The sequence below is a fragment of the Manduca sexta genome, chromosome 13 (genome assembly GCF_014839805.1).
Source record: "Manduca sexta isolate Smith_Timp_Sample1 chromosome 13, JHU_Msex_v1.0, whole genome shotgun sequence".
Lineage (NCBI taxonomy): Eukaryota > Metazoa > Arthropoda > Insecta > Lepidoptera > Sphingidae > Manduca > Manduca sexta.
Window position 1 is genome coordinate 556,423 of NC_051127.1, and position 19,836 is coordinate 576,258.

General features: G+C 33.9%; 1 protein-coding gene across 1 annotated transcript; it reads left to right on the top strand.

The window, feature by feature from the left end:
* Window positions 1-4,811: 4,811 nt before the first annotated feature.
* On the top strand, window positions 4,812-18,926 carry LOC115455278 (neuroendocrine convertase 2-like). Its single transcript, XM_037438345.1, has 8 exons — window positions 4,812-4,982; window positions 12,655-12,767; window positions 13,225-13,425; window positions 14,716-14,791; window positions 15,078-15,235; window positions 15,526-15,690; window positions 16,124-16,241; window positions 16,530-18,926. The coding sequence occupies exons 1-8, from the start codon at window positions 4,815-4,817 to the stop codon at window positions 16,710-16,712; spliced, it is 1,182 nt and encodes a 393-aa protein (XP_037294242.1). The 5' UTR covers window positions 4,812-4,814; the 3' UTR covers window positions 16,713-18,926.
* Window positions 18,927-19,836: the final 910 nt, after the last annotated feature.

Below are 19,836 nucleotides of genomic sequence, written 5' to 3' on the forward strand. Positions count from 1 at the left end.
ATACTACTCTAAGAGAATTCGTCGCAGCGGTAACATCACACTTCGGTCGGAAATACACTCACGTGCACGCCGTATTCGCACAAAACTACAAAATTATTAAAAAAAAAGGAAACCCAGGATTTTTTATAAGATCATTCGTTATTCATGAACGATTTTGGCACATGTTCGCAGCGGTAAAGACGAGTATGTGGTTTCATTTATTATGCAATTTAAAAATGACCCCTGTATACTTGAGGGTTCAAACCCAGAGACCGACTAAAGTGAAGTTTAATATGCACACGAGGCCTCCAGTTAATTTACTTGAGTGTTAATTTCGGCTCTTGATCAACGACAAAATTGTAAGCTGAAGTTTAATGAGCCTGTGAATTATCTTGGCTTCGTGTTTATTTATATAAGAAAGGTACATACATAGGCTCAAGCTTTTATCCTTTCTGTATAAGCACAGGTATAAATAAGACACTTTTCTTAAGCGCATTCTGTAGATAGCAGATCGTCTCATCTCAGGTTTAAATATCGGTATCAGTGGCGCAGGGTGCATATAATCAAATGGAGTCTTCCGGGCTTGGCGACTGCAGGCACCTGAAGGAAAGTAGGGGACGGGATATCTGAGGGAAGGAAGTGTAGGGGATGGAAAGGAAATTTCTTGGATTAGAGGAGAGGAGAAGGCCAGGAAAAGTTCTCGAGTCTCCGTAGACTATATTGCGAATTGGCTGCTGGAATTTGTACCTTATATAGTGACAGGCTCGCTTCCATCACATTACAGGACCGTACTTGGCGAAAAGTGGCTATCCTGGTTTTGCGCCTGTGCCAACTCCTTCCTGGATATAGGCGAGGTGTTGGTGTGCTTTGCAGTCGTATCAAGTATACCCTGTAATATTTCATAGTTTGTTAGACTTATGTAAATTTGTCTTTAGAACGGGCTGATCCAGGAACGCAAGTCGTCGGGACGAATTACTACATAAAGTTATTCCATAGTTATGCGACAGTCACTGTCGAACATCTTTGACTTAGTCATCATAACACCGACTCAAAATATCAATCATATTATGTAATGTTAGACCCCGGCCGAAATCGTTACGTCATAAATAACAATATCTGTGAAAGACTATCTCCCACATCATTCCGAATAAGTGTATTATAAGGAATAATGAAAGGGAACGATATCGAAAGCACCTGCGAAATACGTAAATAGAAAGACTGGACAGAAATAGAATAAACGCACATTAGAATATTGTGAGCATGTACTTTAGTTTTGTGAAACCCTTTTATAGGGCTCTCAGAACCTAAGGGAATTGTGGGGATTGTTATCAAGAAGTGGCACAGAAGGGTGAAGTGCTTACCGTTTGACATTCCAGAGACAATAGGGTAAAGTCTAGTGATGTGCCCGTTGAAAAAATATTTTATAAAATTAGCGTGGAAATTTCGTAGTCTACATACTCTTCGGATGTTAACAACAACAACTAAATAAAACATAACAGTGGCGAAGGGTGAAATTTGTCAAATGGTAACCCGTGGCAAAAAAACGCGTAAGTTGACATATCGCGGCCAATTTTGCAAAAAAAATAAAACTAAGACAAACGTTAATTAACTTAAAAAGAGAAGCCGGTGGGAATCGGTTGTTCGGACGCTTCGCCACTGAAACATACAGTGTAGACTCAGTTAATCAGACTAATAGTTGTAAGTCAATCGAATAATCTAACATCTGGATAGTTAAATGTAAGAAAAGCGTTTATTCATACGAATTTATTGTTAGCTAGTTTTGCTAGCTGATCCAACCACGTGAATGACCATTTCCGAGACAAAAAAGTAGGTAATAGCACTGAAGGGCATTGTTTCAAATCAGTGAAAGAATTATCTTAATCGGTTAAGAAGTTTTGAGTTTTATACAAAGTTTCATCCCATCGCAGCTCGCGCTCGGCAATCTGGATAATCGCGAATCCGGATAACTGAAGTCCAGATAATTGAGTCTCCGTTATATTCCTAATTTCCATTGTTTTCCTATAAGGTCGTTATTTCTACGGCAATAGCCATCAATAGCTTGTTTCCTTAGCTTCCGCTATACCTAGAATTCTATATTTTGAATTGCTTCAGCGTAGCAGAAGGTATTAGCAATAGAATACAACATGAATTTACTAATTCAAATTAACATTTTAACCAAAACCACTTTTAATGTTAGTTTCTAAAAACATTTATGCAAATTTGAACACATCTGACATTCATTATGATATAAATAGAGTTAATTTTCCTCTGGACGTAAATTCTATAGACATTACGACCTATTCATGTTTAATTAAGTGAGTTTTGCAGTTTGTATTTGGAGCACGTGCGTAAAAGAAAATTCAATGAATGTCGTATCACATATTTCTAGTGCTAAGTGGATTTTTCCCATTTATATTTACAATAGCATTTGCTCGCGGCTCTGCCTGTGTGAAAATACCCGGTAAAAGACCCACTTTATATTTTTCTGGTATAAAAGTAGCCTATAGTATTTAGGAATAATGTGGCTTCGTGTGGTGGGAAAATAATCAAAATTGGTTTAGTAGTTCGTAAGATTAGCGGATTCACACAAATATACATACTCTTAAGCTATTTTTAGAGATTCAAATATTTTACGGGATCAAATAATTTAAACTTAACTGTAAATGTAAGTATTGGGCTCCATAGATGGTTACAAAAGCAGATAGGTGAATTCAATAATTAGAAATTTTGTGATAGTGTTGAATTTTGTAATTTGTGTCAGTGAATGTGAATGGTTCCTTAATCATCATAATATCTTAATCATAGAGTTTCGAGTTATATTGTATTTTAATTAAACATTCAATTCACTATTGATCTTGATTGGAGTTAGATCTCTTTCACTTCATAATTATTAAACTATAATTAACCACCAAATCATTATACAGTTAAAACAATGATTATTAATAACGAAGTATAAATACAAACACGTCTATTTTTATCGTATCGATATGCATATTACATCTCTAGCACACATAGAAAACATATACACGTGTGTCGTGTAGGTACGTTTGACGCATACGATCGGGGATTTTGCGGCTTCGCGGGCTGATTGGTGGCTTTACGATGTCGGCTTTGATGTTTCGCACAATTTAACTCTAACAATATACTTACTGGATAACGGTTTTTCGTCGAAAACGGATATTGGTTAAAGTTCGTGGCAATCGACAGCATTGTAAACCATATTTATTAAATATAATAAAACTATGAAAAATAAAGTTTATTCATAAACAAGACCACTTCTGGACATCAACTTTACCAATTTTCATTTTTACAATTTTAAATTATGATAAGCTATACAAATTACTTGCCTAATAATCGCAAAAACAGTAACACTATCAAAGGTTATCAACAATAATGCATGAAACTCCACTGAGTACATTATTTAACTTTCGCAACACTAGACAATTACTATTTCAAGTTCTATCAGATCGTAATTGTTGAAATTTATACGGATATATCTTACAAACCGTTTTATTAAAACATAGTTCAACCTTTTTTAATTCTAATATATTACCATAGAGTAAACATAGGCCATAGACATGACGAAGGCAATAAGAACATTATACCACAAACTATCAATCTTACTTATAAACTTGTTTTAGCGTTAAGAGATGGTTAAGAATTGTTCAAATAGCTTGTCAAAAACATCACCAGTTCCTAGTTTAAACCTTATTAAGAGGCAAGATAGCGAGTTTTGACTTACAACTGATCGAGTAAATTTGTGTTTTAACTAAGCATGGCTTTACGAATAATTTATAAGTAAGACTGATTATGCTAAACATTCTTTCAATCGAAATCTCTTGACGCTATTCCAATACAGGTCACACAAACCATTATAGACATAAAGTAGAAACGCTCTAAGATGTCTATAGGTATATCTAGACGTTCACTCCCACAAATTGCCTCACCCTGTTATAATTCCATCGAAGCGCAGATAATGCACTGAATAAGGTCAGCAAGGTCGCTTCCGAGCAATCAGCTGGCTTTTTTTCAATTACCATAGAAATTGTATAGCCGGTAAAAATAATGGAAGAAAACCTCGCTGCGGCGTCGAACCAAAGAAATTGAATTGCCTTCCGACCAAGCCATTTCATTTTAAATCCACTTATTCCTTAAGGTTTGATCAGGTTTGGTTTTGATCATGCGCGTGTCCGCTATGATTTCGATTGAAAAAAAAAGAATATTTCTTTTCTATATTAATTAAATAAGAGCTACGATAGTAGGGTCGTAATTATAATTAAAACAAATCCACTTTGCAACATTCTTGATTATTAAGATTCTTTTAATTCAACTTATTAAACTTAAGTATGAAAATAAGCAACTTTTATATTAAGAACAGTCAAAAAACGACTTTACACACCACCATCTTACATTAAAGTTCAAAATAGACTATATTTATGGAGGTAAAAGCAACAATAAATAGAGGTAAATCGCTCGTACGCAACAGTCCGTCTGTGTAGGTATTTTTGTTTTCTACCGCTCAGAAGCAGTGTACCAGCTTTGTTGTCAACTGACTTGAAAGACATTGTATGCAGTTATATAGTGTCTATTGAAATAGATTGGAACGCAATGCAGCTGTACACTGCAATATTTTGTGCTTCAAAATGTTGTTACAGCTATTTATGACATACGTGACCACAGAACATAAGAATATATTAAACCCATTTATTTCCAATATGATAACGTTTTTTTCGCTATAATCTTCATTTTCAATGATCGGAACTGCTTTTCAGGTAAAGGCTACTTTATTTAACGAGCTTTGATTTTAAAATTTATTGTGCCTTCTAGGTATCAGAATGCTGGACCAGCCCTACATGACTGACCTGATCGAGGCTAACTCCATGGGCCACGAGCCCCATAAGATCCACATATACAGCGCGTCGTGGGGGCCCACGGACGATGGGCGGACGGTGGACGGACCCAGGAACGCTACTATGCGGGCCATAGTGAGAGGAGTTAATGAGGTAACTTATGAGAATTATTGTCAGAGTCTATTCCTGCCTCAAAGGCAATGTATCGATGTTTTATTGTATTGTGGACGTTTATGGTCAGCCCTGATCGCCACTATTCTATATCGATAGTTCGTGATACAGGTAATATTAGTCAGGTAGTAATCATTTTTTCGTGATGTAGAACGCGTTATAACTACAACCACTGGGGGTTGAGTGGAACGGTTTTGTTGTTCTTCAATGTCAACACACTGGGCTATAGCATCATGCAAGCGAGCACTGGATCGAGTTCCTAGCCCTATGGAGCATTCCCTGCAATATAAAAAGTCAGATTAAATCTCGTAAAAGATGATTAAAATATATAGATATGTTGACATAAAATATCAGTAGGTTAATAGATAACTTTTAATTATAATTTAAAATTGGCTTAGAATTGAATTAAAATTGACATAGATCACTATGTTATGTGTGAAGATACATTTACGTTGATTAATGAAAATAGTAAACGTTGTAAAGTATTTTTATGTTAAAATTTCATTAAATAGCAAAGTTTTGTAGTTATCGACCGTCCACGTTATAGGACCATGTCTGTAGCTAAGTACTTTTTAGCTCGTGTTTCAAAAATAAATGTATGAAACGTGGCATTGAAATATATTTATGTTCAAGAACAAATAAAATTATAATAAGTAGGACTTAAATAATTTATGACTATTAAAATATATATTCATTATAATTATTATTCATGGCTTTTGCGTGACATATTTTACTAAGTACGCCGTAAGCGGATATCTAAAATTAAACGTATTAAAATGTAAAAATAACATGATTTTAGAAAAGTCAGAGGTGTGTGCCCTTTGGATTTGAACCTGTGGACATTCGTCTTGGCAGTCCGTTCCACACCCAACTAGGCTATCACCGCTTAAAATGTACATGAACATAATGAGTGTAGATAAGTTAATATTATCTTGATTTTATTAGAGTGCTCGGGAAGATTAGGGATATATAAAGTTGGGAGTGGGATGAGTTAGATAATTGCTATTAAAGAGTTCGTATGGGCAAAATTTCTGCATATTAAACTAATGGAGCGTAATGATTTTGGTAAACCCATATTAAAGTTATTTAATATGTTTTCAGTTTCCACTATCGTAATTGGTATACATATCACATTTGAACAGAGATAGAATGCAAAAGTTACAGCTAAATAAGGCATCGTGTAGATGTCACTTTTTTATATTTACACCGTTTTTATAAGGAAATGATATAATGCAGAATATAGTCGAACACAAATAAAATAAAGACTTGTAACTAATTATAAAAAATTGTTTGTCGTATGATTATAAGGCTATACTATTATACTTTGCAAGGGACAATTAATTTTATAGTAGAATAGTGTTTCTTGGCATATTACAGCGTCTGCGCGCTATCTGAATACTTAAATAAATAATGTCGATGAATAAATTGAATTAGCAACTTGACGTCGACTTTTCAGTTTGCTCAGAGATGAAAAATAGCATTACCATTCTCAAAGACGACATAAGCCGATTTATTCATGCAACAAAACCTTGAGACTTTTCTATTTTATCCTAAAAATCTAATGGAAAAAAGGTAGATTTGGCAACTTAGTATAGAGCTATAAGTCATTTGTCTCCTTTCTTTTCAATATCAGTCAAAGCTTTTCAGATTGTCCGCTCAGCGAACCGTTTTTCATTTAGGCTTAAGCCGGGTACCGGAGTCTCTACCTGAGGTGATTTTGAGCCTTATCCCTCAAGAATTGGCTCTACAAAGAGATGCAAAACAAATATTTCTATAGTGACTTTAGTAGTTATCGTGTAGTTTATTAACCGAATGCAAAGATTGTTATTCATTCGTAGTATTATTTTTTGTGTAGTGATAATTTTTTGTGACCGATTTAAATGATTATTTTTGTGTTCGATTTTAAACTTGGAATAATCCTATTTTGATTTCATTGGTATAGAATTTTGGCCTAACAAGATGCAGAGAGAAGTGCAAAGTCAAATAGGACTATGGTGATTCTTTTTGTAATGTATATAGTTTCAAGATGCTACCTTATTGAATAAATTGTTGTTAGAATTTGAACTTTGCACATGCGGAAGGGATCTTCTCAATATCGGAAAGGATTTTCCGGCTTTTTTTTGTGTTAATGAGAGTAAAGTTTTAAAATACCATATTAAAAATAAATAACTTCGAAGTTTCAAAACATAACTCCTCAAAATGAAATAGGACATGGATGATTCTTATTGTAATGGATTCAATTAGATATGTTTTCTAAGTAATGTGACTCAAGAAACCATTACAATCCATAAAATAATTGAACTTCATACAGTCGTTTTAAGATTGCATTTATAAATGAAACTATATACTCGGCTTTAACTCTGTTAATATTGTACCGATAATTATCATCGATGAATAAAAAATATATTCGCCAATAAATCTCGGCTTTAGTTTTCAAATTTTTTGTTCAATAAGTTTTTGTTTCAACTAAACAGGTTTTTGGAGTCGTTTTCGTTAAAAAGTTTTTATTAAAAGTTATTTGCACATTAAATATGTATAATAGCAAAACATTAAAACTTCCATATCAAGCAGAATGAGAAAGAAAGTTTCTTATTATCGAAGGATGTAAATTATTCATAAAAATATCCTCCATTTCATTTCGTATTTGTAATGAAAGGATCTACATTCTAGCCTAACGTGTATTTTTAATATTTGGTTTGTTTGATTTTCCCATATCGTTGAAAGCACGTTTGCTCCAAATGCAAACACAATGAGGGTTTATAGGTCAGCCATTTTTAGCATATCATACATGCTACGTACAAAAGGTAAATAGGAGATGTTGATTGGTCTGTTCGTTTTGACGTAAAATATTTAATTAACATTTTTTTTGGAAATATAACATGTAACATAAGTAAATATGTAGTATATGGAGTAAACGGAAATGGGAACAATGAATTAACTGCAGAAGATTGTTTTTTCGTATTTTAATAATAAAAATACTAGACACAACCGAAAGATGCAGATGAGAGACAACTTTTTTGAGATTTTTTAACCTGCCTACTAAAATATATAGACTGTCTCAGTGGCGTAGTTGTACTGAATGCGCGGTACGGAAGTGCGGTCTTGGGTTCGAATCCCGGATCAGGCAGAGTGATATTTGGGTTTTTCTGTTCAGTATTAGCCTGGAGTCTCGAATTTGTGCTCGCCCTCTATCACATTATGGGACGGAACACACTTGACGAAAAGTGGGTGCCCTGGTTACGCCTCTGCTTACCTCTTCGGGGATAAATGCGTGATGTGTGTTTGTTTTGTTATCTAATAACATCTTTATAATACGTCATCATGCGGATACGATATTCACTATTATGACGCTTACTTAAAAAAATCTTATGATTTAAAACGCCACACTTTTTATAACTTAAAAAAAATCCTTGAACGATAGACAAAGTAACGTGCTTAGTAACGACAGATCAATGGATTGAGCCCTAAAAATTATTTAGCTCAACGCAAAACTCTGCATTGCAGGCTCTCTAATCTAAGCATACATTTAAGGCGCACAAGTAACCTATGGGAAACTGTATATATTTACAAATAATGTCATTAAAAAACAATTTATTTGCCTTTTTAAAACTTTTCTCTGTAGAGATTTCGAGGGTGTTTGAAGTCTACCAATTCGCACTAGGCCAGCGTGATGGACTATGGCCTAATCCCTCTCAGTAGTAGGAGGCCCGTGCAGCAGTAGGACAGTATATAATACAGGGCTAATTTTATTATTTTGAATCTTTGAAACTACCAAAATATATCTTATTGAATTGTCTATCTAATAATGTTGGCAAATTGAAATGTCATGAACTTTACGAGAAAATGCATAGAATCAACAATTTTAGTAACATTTTTATTATGAAATTCTTCAAATCATAGCCACATAATAAAAAAATAAACGGCCCTACTTTAAGGAGGTTACAAATTGAATTAAGTCCATACGTTTACTATAAATACAGGTAAAAAAAATCCCTCTTCAAGTAAATGCTATATTTTTTATCATTCCGCATCGTTAAAGTTTTCTCAAAACAAAAACAAAGTTGTGAATTTTTGGCGAAAGAATTTCCTTTGTCATTGATATAAAGGCGCCTATTGTACTTTTAACAAGCTGTATTTGACGTAATATTTTCTTTCTAAAAGCCGAGGTATTTTAAGCGTCGAATTAAAATATATCTCGCTTTTCTCGGCTGAAAACATATGCTTGAATAATGTTTTGTGATATTGTTGGGTTTAAATTTTTATTATAATACATCTATATTATAGGGGTATTTTACATGTATATGCTTAAGATTTTTCATTCGTCATTGAAGTTTTTTATTACTATTTGATACTTTATATCAAACGATTATGATTAAGTTGACTGTTGTGTATTTAAAGTTAGTTGCTATTCACGGTTCTGTCCGCGATTAAATCATTTTTTAGTATATAAGTCCGTTTCGGAATAAAAAAAATATATTATTTTAGCATTCAAAGAATTTTTAGAATAAATATTACCAGAGATCGAATCGTTAAAAAATAGTTTGAAATTCTTACAAACTATATATTTATAACTATATATTTATTTTTATCATAGAACATCTAGAAAAAACGCGCCATGCGCCTATCATCGCGAAAAGACTGTCATTTTCAGTGTCAATACTACATTAAAAAATCAACACACATAGTCAAACCGTATTGATTCAATAAACGCACACATATATAAATCTTCTACGCTATCAATTATATGCACACTAATATGATTCCATAAACGTGTGTATGTTAATTTCATCTTATACTATTATATAAAGAAAAATCATACAAGAGACATTTATATATAATATTGTTTAGATATTTGTATACATATATATAATATTATATTATTATTATATCTCTAAGAAAGATGATTAAATTAGTACATTATTGTTACGTATATAATTTATGTAATTACTAATTAGTCGGAGAGCCTAATTTAATTAGCACTCTGTCAAGTTAGGATTTATCTGGGATTAGCTTAGATAATGGCCTAGATTAGATCTTACTCAAGTTAGTATATGTCTGAGGGTAATTATCACGTAACAAACATGTCTAACATAAGACATATCTATCTAAAATTTCGAAATTAATATTTGATTTAAAACTAGAACAATAAAATAGGAATTTATTTACCTAGCCCCGTCATTTTTTGGTTTTTAAAGCCTATATTTATGAGAAATTTATTTAACATACACTACTGTTTTATTATACATAGATAAAGGCATATTATAGCAATAATATTTAAATAAATTATGTACGCGAGTAGTTTTTATCAACAATCGGCTCGTATCAAACGTATGCTTACGCAGTAATACTGGTGAAGGGTCCACATAACCCAATTCCTGCCTACTTCCCTTTATGTAAAACTAGCTATTCTCGCGGCTTCTCCCGCTAGAAGTTTTCCGGGATATAAGTCCCGCTATAAAATTTCCCAGGATAGAAAGTAGCCTTATAACCTTTCTAGGGTCTTAAACTATCTTTATACAAAATTTCATAAAATTCTGTTAAGTAGATTTTGAGAAAATCGATCACATACAGACAGACAGAAAAGGAGACTGTTTTATAATATGTTGAATCTAATTATCAGTAAAATAATTTTAGACCCAATTCCTGCATATTAGTCATACGTTGTGTTTGTTTCCCTTTCGCAAAATTTCACCTTTCGCCACTGCGCAGTAAACAACGTATTTAGCAGCTGTCACGAACATTTACACTTCAAATTTTGTGTATAAAGATCTGGCAATCATCACTCATACTCACGTGTATTGAAACGTGCATAACACGATTGTACGAAACATAATCAAAACTGGGTATGGAATTGTCAGTTATTCAACTAGTGTTAATGGGTGAACATAATTATATAAAGATGATTGATAATAATACTAATGACTGCAACAATAACGTCGAATATGCTTTTCACTTAACCCCGATTTCCATATGCCATGTGCACTGAAATTACAAATCAATTAATAAATATAACTTAACATGTTAGTGGAGAAAGGGTCTATATAACATGATTTATACCGGCTTACCTTTGAAGTAATAAATTAAATACGTATGTATTATTTATTACTATATAAGTAACAAATAACGGTGTCACGTCTGTAATTTTACTCGCCTCTGTAATCTATAAATATTATAAAACAAAGTCCCCAAAAGCTGTCTGTATATAATCGATTGTTCAAAATCTACTGAACGGATTTTTGTACGGTTTTTACTAAAAGATAATGCAATTTTGAGGACAGTTTAGGTTAATAGTACGTTACGGTTTTATATACTCGTAAATTAATTGAAATATAACGACTACTGTTGAAGAGGACGCGTAGTTGTAAAAAAATCGTGGGTCGGGATTTACGCGGGAGAGACTTTGTGACACACTAATTTCCACGCGAGCGAAGCCGCGGGCACAGCTAGTATAATATAAGAAAATCCAAACATCAATCTTTTCACACTCTGAGAGCTATGAAATTGCAAGTCCAGCAACGAGAGTAATAACTGTACAGTAACTAGCTACGTCGTTCATTTAACACGGCTTCATTTCCTGCTTTCGTACCTCATTTCCGTACAGCTGAAAGCTGAAAACATTGGAACAAAGGAAAAACAAAAGTGTCGTAGAGATTTCCTGCCATTAGCATTGGCTAGCGGATGTAAGAACGAAAATGATTTTTTTGTTGTTAAAGTCTTATAAGGCTACAGTCGAATACATTGTTACGGTCAACGCGTGTGGTGAAGAAAATCATCGTTATTTATTAGATAATTTATAAGTTTTATAACAGCGTCGTATATTTTATTTACTAACCTGCTCTAATACTTGTTATATCTTTAGCGTAGTGTAAAATTTTATTTATTTCTTATGTTTACGAGAATGTCAGACAATATAGTAAAACTATTTTACGGATTTTATGTTTTAATTTTCCCCAAATGTTTTTAGAGGCTTTTCACACTAAAATTCATGAAAACTCTTAATGCAGCTAATCTAATTATTACATAATTTTTTCATTGGAGTATTTTCATCGAGTATTATAATGAATGTATTTTAATTAAAAACAATTAAGTATAAAATCGCACACATTAAAATCCATCTCGACTGCATTCAATTCTGTGAAACACTTCGACGTTATTAATATTTTCCTACCGCCCACATCTACTCCGACGGCATTTACTTTTAACAACGTTTTATGTTCTAATTTCTTATTGCGCAGTTAAAACAACGGCTTTATTTGAGTGGCGAAGTGTATAGCAGCTTTGAAATAAGTAGAAGTACTTATAAACGACGAAATAAGACAGTAATGTGCACGATGCAACTTGACCGTAGTCGGTTAAGTAGGCATAACTAGGTATAGGTACTGTCAGGTTGGGGGGTGTTAGCGAGAGCTCTTATTCCTCCACCGAGCAGTGCGTTTAGTGACGTACTGGTGGAGTTCTGGCGTGTTCATTTCGAGGTCCCGGAGTTTCAAAGGAGGATGGAGGCCAACATGGGGTTTTTTGCCAGTAAAAATCCGACATACCTTGCTTACCACTAGAAGGGAGGATCCAAGAGAATTTTCTAAAAAAAAAGTGTAGGTACTGTTAAATAGGTATAGTTCCTAGAGCATAATTATGGCCTCGATTTTGTTTCCAGGGTCGAAACGGCCTCGGCAATATCTACGTATGGGCCAGTGGAGATGGCGGTGAGGACGACGACTGCAATTGTGATGGTTACGCTGCTTCCATGTGGACTGTTTCCATTAATAGGTAAGATTATATACGAGGATACAAGTGTTTTCGTCCATAACACATTCATGCTGTAATAGTGGCGAAGGGTCCATATAATTTCATTCTTGACGGCTTCCTTTTATCTAGAATTTAATTATGTAGAAAATAACTATCGAACGATTTGCTGGCACTTATGCATATTAGTACCTATAGGTATATGTTGTGTAGGTTTCCTTTCACCTTTCGCCACTATACTGTAATGGTTCCTTCCTAATCTTGATTTTAAGAGATCAATCTAAGCGTTAAATCGCATATTAAATGTTGCAGTTATTAAGCTATGTGCGTGAACTCTTTTACATTAATGTTGCAATAAATATAAATCTATTTCTCTATTTAAGTATTTACAATCAATTAGTGAAAATAATATCAGGGCAAAGACAAATAACAAATAAATATGTCTATAAGTTATATCACCGTCTTATAAATTTAATTCAAGTGCAATAAACGACGGTCAAAACGCGCACTACGACGAGTCCTGCTCCTCCACACTGGCCAGTACATTCAGTAACGGGGCTCGGGACCCCAGCACTGGGGTCGCCACCACCGATCTGTATGGGAAGTGCACCGCCACACATTCGGGGACGTCTGCCGCCGCGCCTGAGGCTGCCGGAGTGTTCGCTTTGGCTCTACATGCTAAGTATGCTATTTACTTATGCTATCATCCTCTCTTATACCTATAGGTATGTTATCATTACATAATACATATATTGGAAGATAAGTTTGCAAACATAATTGAGTGTGTATGATGCAGTATTGTAAGTAGACAAATTTTAATAACGTAATCAAACTTTCATAAAAATTATAAACTGTATTTATTGTAATTTTATGAAAATACTATAAGTGTTACATTTATAAACACAAAAACTTATAAACAGGTTTTGATACAGAAACATAGACGCCACTCCACTTACCATCAGGTGCAGTGAGGCTATTTGCCGTGCAAATATAAAAAAAAAACCAGCGTAGAAAAGAAATCTATACAAACAAAATTATACGTGGAATTTTATTTGCATTAATTTTACATATCGTTTCTAATACACTTTGTTAAGTAAAATGTTAACAAATAGTCGGACAAAGTTCATGTATTCTTAACTCATGTACAAATAGCTACATTCACCCACACAGCGGCAGACGGAAGCCGTTAATGTGCTCCTCCATAAGTTAGTGATGGAAATCGAGGGTAAAATGGCGAACACTTATTACTTACAACTTCGTATGAACTTTGTGTAAAGTTTAATATGTGCTGTTATTTTTAAACATAGTATAGATAGACAGATACCTTATTTATCTCTGCACCACCCTTAGATTAACTGGGAGAGAATGCTTTTGGCATTAAGTCCGCCGATATATATGTTATGTATGTTAAGTGCAAATAAATAAATAAGTGGTTTTTTGTCGTAAAAACATTAAAGTATTCAACCAGTAGCGTAGCTTGCCATAGAGGAGCCCTATATCTTTATTTGTTTGGGGGCTTTTCAGGACAGTGCGAACTTTTGGGCGCCCGCTTAGTTTAATGTGGGTATGGGTCAAGACAAGCTCCAAAGCTCGGGGGCCCTGTATGATACGGCTGATGCGGCGGTAGCTACGGCGCTGTATTCAACATAAGGCGTAGATTTTTCTCGTTTAGTTCTTTCCTTTAGACGAATATTCTCTAGTTTAAGTATACATTCATTCCTTTTAACACCAAATATCAATATATTGTGGCAACCGCTAACTACGCGTTATAGATAGAAATAAGCCAATGAAAATAAGGCATCTAAAAGTATTTCAAAAAATATTTTTTCTGATTGATCTATTTTCTCTATGGGGTTAAACGGTATGATTTAAGATCGTTCATAAGAATTGGCCATATTAGTTTTTCGAAATAATACACGGTAGTTTTTATTTCTTTAAATTATAATCAGTTTTCAACATTCATTTTTTTCAGTCCCAATCTAACTTGGCGCGATATTCAACACTTGACTGTATTGACGTCGAAGAGAAACTCTCTTTACGATGCAAAGGTATGTTTTACCTTTGTTTACCTTTGTTTTATTCATTTTGGTATTTGGATTGGGAACTGGGGTTTATCAAACCATTGGAACCAATGTTTCATTATAAAATTTGGTCACAATGTAAATTTAAAAATGTTGAGTTTTACTTTACTTTATTGCAAAAACCTTTTTAAAATTTGTATAATAATTAAATAAAACTAATTATTACGTTACAAATACTTCCATATTTAGAAGTATAAGCGCATAAAATCCAACCTCACTATATGGTAGTACAGAAACAGTTGTCACTTTCCAGGGTCGGTTCCACTGGACAATGAACGGCGTGGGGCTGGAGTTTAACCATCTGTTCGGGTTCGGAGTGCTGGACGCGGGCGCGATGACGGCGCTGGCTGCTAACTGGCGCTCCGTGCCCCCCCGGTACCACTGCGAGGCCGGCTCTGTTAATACTCATACGTGAGAATTTGTACATATTTTTATTTATATATACATAGTGCTTTTGGATAGTTTTGTGGGTAGTCTAAGGTTAATATTTTCGCCTGCTATGTTAGGTCTCATGAATTAAATGCTTTATTATTCTGACATCTGCTACTGATCAGAACAATCCAATATTATTTTACCTGACCCGAGAATCGAAGCCGCGAACTTACCCGTTTAAAACTACCGTCACATTTTGCATGAGAGCAGGAATCATTGACCTGAAAAACGAGGTTTTATAATTTCAAATTTATTTTCGGGTATTGCAGTGAGATCCCGGTAGAGGGCAGTATAACGTTGAAGATTGACACCACGGCGTGCGCGGGCTCCGGAAGCGAGGTGCGGTACTTGGAACATGTGCAAGCTGTCGTCAGCGCTAATGCTTCTCGACGCGGGGACTTGGAGTTCTTCCTGACTAGCCCTATGGGGACCAGGTAAAGTCGACAAGATGCCGTTGATACCCTGAGCTGTTTTTTTTATATTATACGTACAAATTTAATAATAATATTGAATTGGAGAAAATTAGCATTGTTTAAAATGAGATGATTTTTTAGGGATGTTAACTCATTATTCAATTAGAAAATATTTCATTTATGTACTAACATAGCTACAGTGTACACCTACTTACATAGTACTATACTTATTATACATACAAATTTAAAAATAATAGTGAATTGAAGAAAAGAGACATTATTGTAAAATGAGATGATTTTTTAGGGATGTTAACTAATTATTCATTAGAAAGTATTTCATTTATGTACCAACACAGCTACTAGGTACACCTACATATATATTACTTATTGATAGGTTTACAGAAGAGATCCAGGTAAACACTAGTAATACGTCCCTATATTTGCTTTTTCTTAGATCTATGATACTGAGCAGACGGGCAAACGACGACGACTCCAGGGACGGATTCACAAAATGGCCCTTCATGACCACGCACACGTGGGGAGAGTACCCACAAGGGACATGGACACTAGAGGTGAATAAACACCTTCTTTAAATAATAAATAAAATACTTTATTTATCACGTAGGTGAACAAAGTTGCACTTATGATACGTCAAAACAATTTATAAGAATAGTAATTATTAGTTCTAAATAACACCTCGGATAACTTTTATAACTATCGACATCTTAAATCTTTGTTTTAGTAATGAACCAGAATCAGTTGTTTAATGTTGTAAAACCGTATTATTAATGTTTATATTATTACCTTTTCTAAATTATTTGTAGCACTATTTATATGACAATATCAATGTTATGCTCCAGGCACGGTACAATAATGGCGGCGATACAGGGGCAGACTCAGGGTGGTCGGGGTGGGTGCGCGGCTGGTCACTCGTCCTGCACGGGACCCGCGCGCCCCCGTACGCACAATTACAACCGCAAGACCCCCACTCTAAGCTTGCCGTCGTGAAGAAGGCGCACGAAGACAACGCACTCAATAAGTAGTGACCCCGAGCCCCCACAGTTTAAACGGTCACATTCTTATTTCGGACCACTCAATGAGAACTAATAAATTTTACGTTGCAAGCTCTTTCGTAAGTTAGAATTTCCGTTGATTTATATTGGTATACAGAGTGCGGTATTCTTGTTTTAAATTATGTAAGAAAAAATGGAATTTATAGTAATGCTGCCAAAACTAATATTTTTAAGCAGCTTCGTAAAAGATTAGGACGATACGGGCGTATTCTATGAGTATAAATGGATTGAACTAGGGGATTTTGGACCAATACTTCCTGTCCTGATTGCGTCCCTGGTTACATTTACAAGTTGAGATCATTAAAATATGTAATAATAACCTTTTAGTAGTGTGTTACTTGTAAAGAGATTATATACACGAGAAGTGTGATTACGTTAAAATAATTTCTTTGTAGCTTGTACTTTCGAGGTACAAATGTTTCAAGGAAAACTGTTATTTATTTTGTCAATTTTAGTTGAAAAATTGTTCTTACTTATTCGTAAATTAAGTTTAAATTTATGTAACAAAAAAGGTTAATTCCACAATGGCAAACGTATAACTTGATCGGTAGGTACAAGTAATAATTCTAATTTTATTAGTTTGTATACATAAAGACAAGTTTTTTTTTAATTAACGGTTTTTAAATGCTGCTTACAGCACGATCAAAGTAAAAAAAAATATTTGATGTATAATAATTTAACTCACCACGGTATAATTATATTTTTATTAGCTTTATTATTATTCTTGCATTACAGATCAAATATTTTTTTCCGTAAACGTTAATTGATTTAATTTGGCGTATAATGGATAGCTCTGGTATATAAGCGGTTTTGTAATGGCAAATTAAATAATATAATAAATATACCATACTGGTGATAAATGTCTAAAAATATGCTTAGATTTTTGTAATATTCATTAGCATGCACATGGAGAGAATTAGTGTAATATTCTCACGATAAAATAATCAATGTATTTTGTTCCATGGCTTGGAATTGAAATCAAATTTACCTTCGTCTAGTCATTAATTTTAACTATCCTTAATTTAGTAAGTTTCAGTTCCAAGCCATAAATTAAAATGTTTTCAAAAATGTTGTTCATCTTCAATACCTAAGCTAGGAAATAATTGAATATAGCATACAACATATCAAATTATGTCGAAAACCCGATATATCTGACGAAAATACGACTACATACTTTATAATGAAGTTGAGCAAGATTTAATTAATGTTTTTATTTTCATGCTTTATTTATTTTATTTACGAATAGCTTCTTCGTTCATTTATGATTACAAATTGATTTAAGGTATTTAAAGCATGTAACAAAATATTTTATCTAGACGATATTTTTCAATTTATTTAACGAGTTAATTGTAGACTGCTAAATGTTTAAAATACAAGAGAGATAAAGAAAGAACATGAGATTAAAGCAAATGAATTGAACTAATACATATTTATGTAAAAAAAGCCACAAAATATCTATTTTGATTATAATTCGATAAATGTAAAGTGGTAGATTATATACACGCAGTGGGAATAAATTTAGGCCCGGTTGCATTTGCGGAGAGGAGCTGAATTGCGCAGAGAACGGAGGAGCAGCCAGTCTGGTTCCAACACATAACGAAGATGTGTGTTAGAATAGAACAGCTGTCTCTAAATATTAAGGCAAGACAACATTTCAGATCATTAGGCCACGGAAGAGAGTTAGAAGGGAATGTGTCGCCGCACACTGCGCATATACTTTGCGCATGCAATAGAAATGTAAGCAAATGACATGGGTCGTTTACAAAATATCTCCACTCTTTGCTTCAGTGGAAACCGGGTCTAATCTAGTTTCTTATATTTACTTTATTCGATAGATATCTCTTATTTTCACTTCATTTGTTGCAGTTAGGATTTATCGTAGTATACAATTAACTCGAAACGTCAAAACGCTAAGTAAGTTTAGTTATTCAAATGGTCTTGATTTAACCCAGCTAAATGAAGCTCATTTGAACATTTGTGTTTATAGAGAGCGGGGCGGCGCGCGTCGTCCCCTCGAGTTAGTTTATTACAAATTATATTAGAGAATTATCGTTAAAATTAAGATTTGATGAAAGTATTTACATACCACGATTACTTCCCTTGGGGCCCAGCGAATGTACACGGTTATTTATCAAGTTCTTACGTATATTTTCTTAAAGAGAATTAAATACACTAATAAAAATTTAAAGTTTTTTCAATCCGTATAAAACACGGTTAATCGTATGGGCTTATAGAATACAAATTCGATAGGTTAGTCGTTAAGGAAAAAACATATAAAGAAAAAATATATTATGTACTATTATTATAGAAAATATAATGTGATTTGGTGTTGTATTTGAATTAAATTACGTTTTTTGTAATCGCTACTCCTTTTCCCTTATGATATGTCCGATTACACATGTTAACACATCAATCGATTAACTTGAGAATGCTTTCAAGACTAACAAACGAAATTAATAAAAAATATTCAACAATTTCATGCAATATATCGTCTTTTTCGTAGACGTTACTCAAGTATTATTCGTACTGTTTGCTGTCTTGCAAGATGTCGGTTATAAAAAATAAAATAAAGCCATAAAGTATTTAAATAAGAAACTAAATCACACACATCACGCCTGTATGCTCAAAAGGGTAAGAAGAGGTGCAACCAGGGCACCCAGTTTCTGCTGTCTTCCGTCCCATGATGGATAGGAGGCAATATCGACATATCACGCACAAATGTCAGACTCTGGTTTCATAGAGAAAAACTCAATATTACTGTTTTAAACCAGGGAATTTAGTGTTGTGCCGCGTACGCAATACAACTCATCGAGGTTGTCAAGAAACCAAATAGTTTTCGCAATACGTTAAAAAACACGATGGAATTATTGATTAGTAAAACTGTTAAAAAAGGTCCATTCTTGAAACTTAAGCCGCCATCACGCCACATTCGCCATGTCGCCACATTTTTAATCCCATAAAAGCACGTGGAGGAAAAAAGAATATCCGTTCGAATTCCACAGATATTTTAAAGCGAACGAAGCTGCGAGCACAGAGATCAGACAGAGAGAGAACAGAGATCTGGTTTATCTCATGTAATATTAAAAAAAAAAAA